Genomic DNA, 12,602 nt, shown 5'->3' on the forward strand with positions numbered 1-12,602 from the left:
CAGACCTTCTTCCCCCAACCCAACTTCATGTTCTCTTTCTTAAAAAAAAAAAGCATTAAAAACAAACAACCAAACCAAATCAAACCCCCCAAACCATGGAGTTGTATTTGTGTTGGCCAACCTCTCCTGAACATGGGGTCTGCCGCTGAGTGTGGTTGAAATGTCACTCTGTTTAAGAAAGTGGATTTTTCCTGTTCCCAGTAGCTATCCTGGTTAGGGGTGGGATTTTGCGGCCTGTTTTCTTCTCAATGCTCTTCTATTTGGTTTGAGCGGGTACAGATTTCGAGAGTTCGTGTGCACATCAGCCCCGTCGGGCTTGCGAAATGCTGTTTCCTTGATGTCGTCCATCATCTCTGACCCTTAGAATCTTCTGCCACCTCTTCTACATAGAACCCTGGATGGCGCAATCGTCTTGCAATCGCAAGACCCATCAGTGAGCTTTTTGGCGCCATTTAGAATTTAAAGTTTTATTTTCAAATTTTTGCATTTGCGTTCTAAATATGACACCTGATGCTTTTCTTTCTCTCTCTCTCTCTCTCTCTCTCTCTCTCTCTCTTTCTTTTTTTAGAGCAAATGTTGGTCGCGTTAAAAAAAAAAGTATCCGTGTACAGTATGGAGGCATTTATGTGCTCAACAAAAATATGTGCTGCATGCAAAGATTGTTCCAAACCTTCCTTAGTGAAAAGGAAGGCCCTTGCTTGAAGGAGCTTCGGTTCCAGTAGTGGAGGCTTGACCTGGCTGGGGATGGCTGGCTGGGGGAGTGTAGCTTCTCAGAGTCGGGGTGACACCCACTTATTCACCAGCCTCCCTCCCTCACCACAGGCCTGGGAATGAGGGGTCTGGGATCGTGTGCAGGTTCACAGGCCAGCAGCTCCCTTCCCTAGGACACTGGCCTGGTGGCCTGGGGTCCCGGGGGCGCCGCTGCGGGCGCCGGCCGGGGCTGCTGCAGAGTAGTGGTTGGGGCCCGGCTCCTCCTCCCCTTCCTCCGCGGAGGCTGACGTGGAGGCAGCCGCGCGGGCGGCGGCGGCGGCAGCGCGGAGGCTCGGGGGTGCCCGGCCCTCTCTCGGCTGCGCGGGGCCAGGGTGGCGGCGGCGACAGGAGCCGGAGGAGGAGAAGGGAGGCGTCCGTGCAGCCGGCCCGCGCACGCAGGAGGGGACATGGACGGCGATCGCACCGAGAGCGACTGGCAGGGGCTGGTGAGCGAGGTGAGGCCGGGGCTCCGGGCCGGCCTCCGGAGCGCCTGCAGCGGGTCTGCAACCTCCGAGAAGCCGGGTACCAGGCGGTCCCCGCAGAACCTGCAGGTGCGCCGTCCATCCCGCACTCTGGGACCTGCGGGGTCGCCGCGGCCTCCCGCGCCATCTGGTGCCAGGCTCTGGGGAGGGGCCTTTAGCCCGCCAGGGTTTGGCCTAGGATTGGAGAGCCTGAGCAGCCCTGGCTGGGATCCGGGAGCAGAAAGACAAGCCCCACCTGTCTGCCTAGTCACCACTGTTTTGGAGGCAAGCGATTGGATGATTCCTGGTGCTGGGAAGGTGACGCCTAGGGGACAATCCGGGCCCTTGGGTAGCAACTGGGCCAGGTGGCATGACTTGGAGCAGTGGTTTGGGTGGATGAGTTTGGCGTTCTTGCAACGGTTGCCTCGTGCATTCACTTAGCTCCTGTTTTCTGCGCCTACTGTGTGTGAGGTAGTGGAGCCGTTCACTTCTCAAAGGAATGAGACAGGTGTAGAGGCAATTTGACCCGTGGAAATAGGCAACACCACACCTTCCCCAGCGAGTGTGCCTGAAACATCCCCAGGAGTGAGATTTATTCAGGCTCTTGGTCGCCTCCTCCTCTGTAATCCACCCAGAGTTTGTTTCCTGGCTTGGGCTGTGGCTGTCTCCCTTTCCCAAGCAAGCTACCACTCACCTCTACCATCTGTGTGGGTGGGTCCTCCAGCTGTCCAGCTTCTTAATGCCCAGTGTGTGTAGAGCTCCCACACTTGGGGCCCCTGCCCTAGTTTAGTTCGTTTAGCATTGGTCTAGCACTGAATGAACCTCCGGTAGGATAACGATACATTATGTCTCAGCCTAAATCTGTCTCCTCCATTTATAAGGCTTTATGTCAGGGAATAGATCCACTGGGAATCTGTCTCTGGGCCCATCAAGAATTATTCATAGCGATAAAGGAAGCTGGAGGGGGTTCTCCATGGAAACCAGTGCTGGACTCTGACTCAGAAGGTACACTATTCCCTGTTCTAGTAGTTATGTGTTGACGGTGCTTATTAGAAGCCCAGCACCTCAGCCCAGCACCTGTGACCCCAGCACTTGGTAGAGAGAGGTAGAGGGGAACAGGATCAGGAGTCCAAGGCCATCCTCTGTTACATAGTGAGTCCAAAGCTCTACATAAGACCCTCTTCTCCCAAACAAATACATAACAAACAAGCAGTTAGATACACCATTCCATGCTTGGAATTCCGAAGACACCCCTGAATCATCTTCCTGCCTTCAAGAACACATGGGACTTACTAGTGTAGTCTGGGAAGAAAGTCGCTCAATAAACAAAGAAGGGAAATGTAATCAAATGGTAAGTTGTACCAGGTGTCCCTTGAGGCCACCTCCCAATGGACGATGCTTATTCTGTACTGATCATGTTGCTTGGTCGTGGTAACCTAGCTGGACTGTGTTTTTAATTGGCTCTCCAATGCCTACCCTTGTAGCTCCTTATATAGAAGGTGATTGATGAATGAACCCACAGATCATGAGATAGGTCTTTTGAAAGTTGTCCCATCCATCCTAATTGAGTTTCATCTCATTAATAGCATAACACACACGAATCACTCAATTGAATTACAAAATAAAAAATGCAAAAGCTTTTCATGTTTTAAGTAAGTTCATCATTTTGTGGCAACATTCATAGATATCATGGGCCACATACTGTAGGGTAATGGATTTTACTGTGCACAGATGTATGCCAAAGACCTATGGTGTGAGCTTGAGCAGAGCGTGCCTTCTGCTTTAGGAGTAGCTAAGGTCTGTCTGTCTTTTGACTACACCCTTCATGCCAGTCATTGTACAGGCAGCCATATTTTCCTTAGCTCTCTGGATCTCACTTGACAGCAACATGTGTAGGAATCACTTCTTAGACAGTATAGAAGCCAAGGAACATGGTCTAAGTCTTACAGCTTGTAACTGGAGGGGGCATGATTTGAACCCATGTATGTTCTGCCCTGGATCCTTTCTTGGCATTATGAAGCATAGCTTTGTACAATATGTCTACATCTCTCATTAAAAGGCATGTATCCTAAGACAGGGGTCCATATCTGAATCTGCAACAAATGGAGCAGCTTTGTCAAAATAAAGCCTACAAGATCAGAGTCCTTTTGGATGCCCACAAAAGTGCACATTTCTGGGTCTCCACTCTACCTCAGTGGATGGAACTGTGCTGTGCAAACACTGTAGATATGTCTGCATGTTAGCTCCCTGTAGCTGTTCATATCTTTGTATTTGGAAGTGAGCCTTTGTAGTCTTTCTTTGTACAGCCAGTTCCCAACAATAAGGTGACCTATTAATTATGAATGCTTGGCCTGAGCTTAGACTTATTCCCAACTATCTCTTACAACTTGAATTAACCAGTTTAATCTATGATGTGGCATGTAGCTCATTACCTCGCCACCATACTGTATATCTGACTTCCTCCTTGTCTTGCTGGTGACATTCCACATGCCTCTGGTTCTTCCTGGGTTCCTCTCTCTCCCCAGAAGTCCTGCCTATTTTCTCCTGCATAGCTATTGGCCATTCATCTCTTTATGAAACCAATAAGAACGAACCTGAGGCAGAGACACATCTTCACAGTGTACAAAAAGAGTAACCCACAACAGGTCTTTGTAGATACCATCAAGTTGAGAACCTTGCAATGAAATCTTCTCACGTTTATGGTGAGTACTTAATCTAACGACAAATGTCTTTATTTCAGAAAGGAGTGAGAAAAAGGGCTTGCAAGACACAGAGGAATAGGAAGTCAGACACACAGAGAAAAAAGCATATGAAAACTGCCAGAGATTAAAGTGGTGCAGCTACAAGCCAAGGGGTGTCCACGGGCACACTGGCTCTGCACATCTGGCCTCTCTCACTGGGAGAGGAAGTTGTTGTTAAGTCCCAGTTAATGTCAATTTCTTACATTGGCCACAGAAAACAAATCCACTGGCTGCTGGAAAGTACTGAGAGGTCTAGCCCCAACTCTGCCTTTCTTGAAATCCCAGCTGCCCAGGAAACTACCTGTCTACTTATTTAGCCATCAGGGTTCCCTGTGTGTGGATTGGGCCTGCTACCTAGTCTTCAGAATTCAAGGACATATAGCTGGTGGCGTTACCAAGAGACTTAGGGACCAGGCATAAATGATCTTTGCAAGGGAGTACCATCTCTTTCTGCAGAAGTTCCAATATCTGTCCCACCTGGGTCTCGCCTGGGTCCCTATACGGCTTCTCCTCCTTCCTGGAGCCCTGGGCTGTTGCTTTTACCTATGTCTCTATTCTGGTTTATCCTTAAAGACTTGAGAGCCAGATGCTGGAGTGAAAACCTACCAGCTCAGAAGGGCAGAAAAAGCACCCAGCTGCTTCCTTCTTTGTTGTCTGGAACAAAAACTCCTCCCAAAAGATGTCCCTCCCTTCCACTTCCCCGGTGTCTGTCTATCTGTCCTCCTGACTTCCACCCACTCGCCATGGTTTATCTTATCAACCAGTCACTTGCTCTGCTCTCAAGCTGTGGTTGATTTTATTTAATCCTGTTTACAATATTCGAGCAGAAAGCGCCTGGATTACAGGTGTGTGTGTGTGTGTGTGTGTGTGTGTGTGTGTGTATGTGTGTGTGTGTGTGCCAGGCCTGAGCCGCACCACAGCCAGAAGCAGGTTCCTTCAGGAAATGATGCAATCTTGGGGTTCACAGTGTGATCAAATATCCCACAACACAGGGCTGTCTTTCAGTTGGTCTCCTCCATGGGTCTGGACATGGTTTTCATTTAAAATAAGCCTGTAGATATCAGGCTGATTTCTCCATTTTTAGTGTAGCCAGTGGTGATGGCCTTTTCTCAGGGCCTGACTTCAACATTTCATGTGTGTGAAAGAGGCAGACATGGCTGATGCCCAGAGCCCGACACTCAGTGTCTGGGAAGGCACAGATGTCCTGTCATTACCACAGGTACCGAGCTTTCCACCTTAGAGAAACCCAAAGGCAGCCACATACACGAACTGTGACGTGTATTCATTACCTCTGTGACCAACTACTTGACAGACATACGTAAGCGGAGGAAGGTTTATTCTGGCTCACACTTTCAGAAGGCTCAGTCCATTGTGTCAGGGAAAGCATGGTGGAATGGAGCAGTACACATGCTTGTGGCTAAAGAAACAGAGAGATTAAACTGTGTCCCCAGAATGTATGTTCAATTGAAGTAGGGTCTGCGCAGATGAACCAAAGTCAGGATGTAGGGGAGTACTACCATTGCTGCATGGACTCTAACCCAACGCCTCGTGTCCTTATAAGAGGGGCATTTGGGCACAGAGACACACGGAAGTAGGATATGTGGAAGACCAATTGGTGGCCAGAGCGGGATTGGAGTTAGCATCAAGTGAAGGAACGCTAAGGCTTGTCACTGCTTCTGGAAGCTAGTCAAGGCAATAATGGCCCTTCCCGTAGAGATGACACCTGGATTTGGATTTCTATCATCCAGGACTGTGAGAGAGTTGTTTTCTGTTGGTGTGCCACACTTGGTGTGGGACGGTGTTATGGTAAGCCCTACTCAACAAGTCCAGTAACTGATTGGGTGGGATTTGTTGTGTTGCTGATTTGGCACACAAAGAATTTTCCCCCCTGATTTAGGCCTGATTGTTTCCTGGATTTAGTCAACTTCCCATCTTGTCAAGTTCAAGTCCAGAGATGACATCAAAATAGTAATCTTTTTCCCTCCATATTTAGGCCTGATTTTTTTTTTCTGGATTTAGTCAACTTCCCATCTTATCAAGTTCAAGTCCAGAGATGACACCAAAACAGTAATCTAATGTCCTGTAAAACCCCAAGACACTTCAAACTCCTTTCTTTTACTTTATTAGACAAAGTCCCACTCTGCAGCATAGGCTGTCCTTGGGATCACTATGTGGCCCTGGCTGGCCTTGAACTCATGGTGGTCCTCTTGCCTCACACCCACCATGTTGGAATTATAGACACGAGCCATCGTGCCTAGCTTTCAAACTTCTTGTCATGTAGGGATTGCTCAAAAATATAGTGATCTGATGGTTTTAGGCCTGGATTTGTGCACTCAGCTCTGCTAAGGCTCCATGGACTGAGAATAGGGGTCAAAAAGATCCCCAGATGAAACTGGGGAACTGTGAATCCATCTTTAGGGAGCTTCAGTGGGATCCAGCCGACTTGCCTAATTCATACCTGAGAGGGGGAATGTGGATTGAGAAGTGACAGTTAAAGATACTAAGGAAAAGACAGATACAGAATAGAGTTGGGAGGACATTCTAGTGAATACTGGACACCCTAAGTTTATTCTTTATCATTCTAATATACCCAAACCAAAAAGAGGGGAAAGGCAAGAGACTTCTTTATCAAGATACAAGAAACAAACTTAATTCCTTAATTTCCCAAACATTCAATAGATTAAATCTCTTTGTCATTTGTCCTTGAGGGTTAAAAGTCACCACTCAGTAGACCAAATCTCTTGTTATGTAGATGAGACGGAAGAGTAAGGGTAGTTTTGAACTCTCTGACCTTAAGTCAAGATGAAGCAAAGTCATTTTTATGGACCCGTACAGGGGACTATCCAAAGAAGCGAAGAGCTGCCATGCAACCCTTGTGAGCCCCTTGCTTTCTTTTTCCTCACTCTTAAGATGAAAATAAAATAACCATTTTTTGAGGCTATCCTGGAACTCTCTGTGTACACTAGGCTGACCTTAAACTCACAGGGATCCACTTGCCTTTGCTTCCTGAGTACTGGGACTAAAGGTGGGCACCACCAGCTTGGTTCCTTTAAGTGAGGTGAAGATAAAACATACTCCAATTTTGGTGAACACAAACTTTGGGTTTAAGGAATTTCCCTTCTAAGGAAAATAGAGGTATCTGCTAAAATCCACGATACCTACTCTCTAAATGTGTTATTTTAAATAAGATATACATCAGTGTGTCTTTTGTGTTTTAGGGCCGCAGCCCAGGTGGGCCTACACTCTGATCTGTAAATCAGTTTGGAACCCAGGCTCCTTCCATCTTGTTGCTCTACCATGATTTAAGGCATGGCCATCATCTGAGTAGTTGAACCCAGATGCTGCTACCTTCGTATCCCAGCCTATGGGAAGGACAAGGAGGGAGAGGGCAGGGGGAGTCCAGAGCATGGTACATTTCTTGACTGAGGGATGGATGGAGAGTTTTTGCATTACTTCTGATCTTAAATCATTGGTTTGAACATTGTTACATTGCCACTACTGACTGAAAGAAAATATAATTTCTGTCTAGATATACCCAACTTGTATTTGGGAAGATTTGACTAATAGGCAGAGAGTATACAGACACAGAAAGAAAAATCATCAAAGAAAGAGGCAGATAAAGTAAATTTTATTAACATTAAAGACTCTTTGTTTCTGAAAATCTTGCTTGATAAATGCAAAACAAGCCATGGGTTGGGAGAAGGTATGTGCAGAGTATATATCTCATATCTAGAATCTATAAATGGCTCTTGTAACTAAATAAGCAACTAAGCAATCTAATTTTCCAAATGGGCAAAGTTAAGTACAGGCTGCTCTGAAGACAGGGACGGCAAGTGAGCACCTGCACAGATGTTCAGCATCATCAGTCACTAGGGAAATGGAAATTGGAACCACAGGGAGAAACCACAACACTCCTATTAGAATGGAAAAACAGAAAACAAACTAATAAAGGCCTGACAGGATGTAGAGCCACTGGAAGTCTCCATCGCTGGAGGGAACAGACCGTGGCAGTCACTTCTGAAACTGTGTGTGTGTGTGTGTGTGTGTGTGTGTGTGTGTGTGTGTGTGTCTATGTATGTTTCTCTCTCTCTATGGGTGTGTCTGTGTCAGTGTCTACGAATGTTTCTGTGTGTTAGTGTATGTGTGTGTTCCTGTGTGTGTATGTGTGTTTCTCTGTGTGTGTGTGTGTCTATGTATGTTTCTCTCTCTCTATGGGTGTGTCTGTGTCAGTGTCTATGAATGTTTCTGTGTGTTAGTGTATGTGTGTGTTCCTGTGTGTGTATGTGTGTTTCTCTGTGTGTGTGTGTGTGTGTGTCTATGTATGTTTCTCTCTCTCTATGGGTGTGTCTGTGTCAGTGTCTACGAATGTTTCTGTGTGTTAGTGTATGTGTGTGTTCCTGTGTGTGTATGTGTGTTTCTCTGTGTGTGTGTGTGTGTGTGTCTATGTATGTTTCTCTCTCTCTATGGGTGTGTCTGTGTCAGTGTCTACGAATGTTTCTGTGTGTTAGTGTATGTGTGTGTTCCTGTGTGTGTATGTGTGTTTCTCTCTCTCTCTCTCTCTCTCTGTGTGTGTGTGTGTGTGTGTGCGCACATGCATGCGTACACAGAGGACAGTGGGGGTAGCCAATGTCCTGCTCTATCACTGTGTGCCACGTTCCCCTGAGACAGGGTCTCCTATTGACCCTAGAACTAGACTGGCGGCCAGCAAGCCCCAAAGATCTCTCTGGCTCCTCCCCACATTTTCTGGGGTTAATGCTGGGGTTAAATGCACATGCCATGCCAACAGTTGCCTATGTTTTTGGTACTGAGGATTTGAACTCAGCCCTCATGTAGGAGCATCAAGTACTCTTATTCACTGAGCACTTGTCATTTCATCTAAGCAACCTTTACTAAGGTTTAGTTGATGCATATAAAACACACTGCTTTAGTGTGTGCTGTTGATGATTGGGACATTGATATCCACCTGGCGATGGTTATTACTGACACCAAAGAATAAATCAATCTTTGAAAAGTCGAAAGTGAAGGGATAGAAAACCCTTGTTTGTTAGAGCCTTGTAGCAATGTGAAAGAGAAACATGGGAGAACTTTCCAGTTTGATGCACATATCGTAAGTCTTCATTATGGGTGTAACTATAAGTTTATTAAAGTTTACAGAACTTCCAACTTTGCAAAGGTGGCTTTCCCTATGTAAATTAAATGTAAATACCAATATATATGCATGCATGCATACATACATATGTATGTATTTTAAAGAGGAGGCAGTGGATATTCAAGACAGCCATTGCTATTGACACCCTTCTGCTGTATCTTTGCAATTCTTCAACCCAATCAGTTTGTGTCTAAATTAGACACGTGCATTCCCTCCCCAGCCCTCACTGCCGCTCCCCCAACACCCATCAGGCGAGGCTGATGCCTTCTAAAGACCTCAAGTCCTTCCCACTCTGATTCTGCCCTACCCTTGACGTAGGATATACTTCCTTATCTTTTGGATATCTTGGTGGAGGGAGCTACTGGGGAGCCATTTATGCCTTGACATCAAGAGAGCAAGGTGTTTAGAATGGGAAGAGACATCACTTTGTTACCTGGGGTTTGCTAGCTGGCCTTCTCCTTCACTGGGCCAGAAAGGTAGGATGTCTGGCCTCTTAAAAAGAGACAGACACACACACAGGGAGAAACGGCCGTGACCACAGGAAATGGAGATGGGAAGACGGGCCTACCCTGTTAGTGTTCTGAAGCATTCACTGGCATCGGGTGATATTTTTATTTGATAAAAGGTCTACGTACGTGAGCTGGGAAGAGGGGTGGACTTCGAGGAAGTAGGATGTGAAGAGGGTTTCTTCCCTTTAGTTAAAGAGGGCAAAGAATATCATGAGAGAGATGAGCGTGAGCCTAAGCTGGCGTTTGCCCTGAGAGGAAACATTCCAAGAAGGGGCAGAAACTACTTAGCTGGGGGAATAGCACGCATTGCAGGTAGATAGCCAGCATGGAAGAGCTGACGAGTGGATTGAGAGCCAGACAGCAGGGTGTGCTCTGATGTGGCTGGAACAGAGAGGCGCCAAATGCTTGGTCAGCTGGAGTCCAAGTTGATGAAAGTGTTGGGGTCGGTTTGCTTCCATTGAACTCACTTGTGGCGGAGCTTTCAATCATCTTTGGGGAATGGTGCCAGGCAGAGGGGATGGAATCCAGGAGAGGCAGGTGAGGACGAGCTACCACTGATCTGATCTTCTCTGCCAACATCAACAGCCTCAGATGTTTTGCGTGGTCTGGAGAAAGGTCTACAATAGCCAGGCTTCTGGTTTTTGAATCAGCGAGTGTATTGATGATACAGTAAGTAAAAGAGAGAACAAGTAGCGATTAGCAGATAGAAGTTGCAAAAGGTACAATATTAAGTGTAGGATATTCACAGACTTGATTGGAGTAACAAAGGAGACACCACCAAATCTCTGCAGCTCACAGTCACCCTGCAGGGAACCAAGTGGGACAAGTCTCGAGGAGGCACAGCCAGTTGGAGTTCTCCCTCCAGGGTCCTCAGCCAAGGAAAGTGTCCCCTCAGCTGGGCCTCCAAATGGAAGAGCAAAGAGTAGCAGGTGGAGAGGACGTCATTAAACATCCGTCAGGGCTGGGGAAGCAGGGGCAGTCAGCCGGTGGCATGTCCTCTCCATCCTCCCCACAGAAGCGCTTTCCATGGCGGAACAGCAGGCTGTTTTGTTCTACTGGATAAGCAATAGTAACTACAGTTGGAAGTACTTCACTTTCTAGCCCTTCTCAAGCACACGATGTTTTAGCTTCTTGCTGGTTTCTCTTCTCTCTGAGGCTGGGGGAAGTCTGACCCAGGACAGAGGGTTCTAGAGGACACTTGACGTAAACATGCTTGAATCTGTAAGTGTATGTAGGGGTATGGGTGTGGGGTGTGTGTGTACTCCCTCTCTAGACTCAGCTCCTCGGTGAGTTTGAACAGCACACGGCAACTGGCCAATAGAATGTACATTACATCCATGAATGCCAATTATTCTGTGGTTGTCTATCTCTCTACTGGGCCCCAAATCCTTGGACTTCTTGAGAATAAGTAAGTCTAAGTTTTAATTTGTAACCTTAGCACTTAGCACCAGATTTGTCCACTGCAGGGAGGCATAGGCTTATGTATAGAAGATAAGATAGGGCCAGTGTTTGAAAGAATGAAGAGATAAGGAAATGGGAAATGATGGACACTGAACCCAATGACGATGGGAAACTTTTCAAAGGGAGACCCTCAGCAAGCCGGATGGGGCAGATGGAGTGGGTTGATGGCCTTTGATGGGCAGCTTGAGTGTCATAGCACTGGGAATGAGACAAGAGGTAGGGGCCACAGAGCTTGGTAAGGAGAGGGTGCGTGTTCTATTTTGAACCCTGCATTGTTCAGCTTGCTGGGAGGGCTTGAACTCTCGTGAGGGAAGCTGAGTGCTCACTGGGAGTGCTTCTGATGAGCAGCTATCTTTGTAGTGGCGGGCTAATTTCAGAGTAAGTTTATTAAAATTAGCATGGGTGGGGGGGATTGAGCACAACTGCTATTTTTAACTAATAGGATTCATGTTCTCTCCTATGCAGAGAAATTCACACATGTACTTCTAAATTTGACAATTTCTGCTCTTACTCTGTTGAAAAAAAATTAACCGAGTTTCACATTGAATAAAATGCACTGGCTGAAGACTGGAAGAAGGTTGTGGCTAGTCTCTCAATGAAAATGACCAGAGTAAATGGTATTACACACAGCCTCTTGCCTGTCGACCACACCAAACTGGGGCTGCTGCCTGACCTTTTTTTCTGGGGAGGCTTGAGCAATTGTCTCTTTACCCACTTAGGACACTGTTGAAAGACCAAAGAAAAGATTCCATTCTGGCTTGGTGACAGGATTTACAGGGGTTCCTGGGGCATGGGTGACTCAGAAGCAGCTGTCTCACCCAACGGCCTGCCCCAGCATGATGACAGCTCATGAAAACTCATCTCCGTGGAGCTTTCTGTCCGTCTTGCAGACAGCTCCACCGAAGAGTGTCCTCCTGGCCATAGCTCGCCGCTTGGGTAACTGCAGGAAGGGGCCTCTCCAGTCTTGTGATTTACTGAGACCTCAGTCTTGTTGACTTTCCAAGCTTCCCCCAGCCTTGTGACTTCTAGGCTTCCTGCTTCCCTTCAGGAAGGAATGTTTCGACTTGGAAGAACCTGTTACACAGTGCTGGCTCTGGCTGCCTTCTTAGTGCCCCTGTCCCCCCTGTCTTGGGGGCCTCACACAAAATGGTACCACATGCTGGGACTAAGTGCTTCCCAGGGAACACACACTATTATGGTTTGGATCGGAAGCATCCCCACGCAAGGCTTAAGTATCAGAAGTTTAATTCCCCAGCTGGTAGACCTCATCATTGAGGGGGAGCTGGATCCTGAAGGCTCTGACCTCATCCATGAATGAATGTGTGGATGGATTCATACGTTAATGGTATTACTGAGAAATGACGAGAACCGGGAGGAGGAGGGACTCTCTCGGAGCCACTTGCGTGGCGTGTTGGAAGGATAAGTCTGGCCCCAGGTTCTTCTTCTTCCGCAGCTCCTTCCTGGCCGCTATGAGGTGAGCCTCGGCACTCCACGGTGCTGCTCCTGTATGATGCTCTGCCTTGACACAGGC

General features: G+C 47.3%; 1 protein-coding gene across 1 annotated transcript in view; it reads left to right on the forward strand.

Annotated features, from left to right (window-relative positions):
- The first annotated feature begins 1,078 nt into the window (after positions 1–1,078).
- The window catches only part of Ccdc149 (coiled-coil domain containing 149), an 87,473-nt gene continuing 75,949 nt past the window's right edge, over positions 1,079–12,602 (forward strand). The window contains 1 exon segment of the mRNA XM_051174087.1: positions 1,079–1,301. Within this exon segment, the coding sequence (XP_051030044.1) occupies positions 1,158–1,301 (144 nt within the window). The 5' untranslated portion in view covers positions 1,079–1,157.

The sequence above is a fragment of the Phodopus roborovskii genome, unplaced genomic scaffold (assembly GCF_943737965.1).
Source record: "Phodopus roborovskii unplaced genomic scaffold, PHOROB, whole genome shotgun sequence".
Taxonomy (NCBI): Eukaryota; Metazoa; Chordata; class Mammalia; order Rodentia; family Cricetidae; genus Phodopus; species Phodopus roborovskii.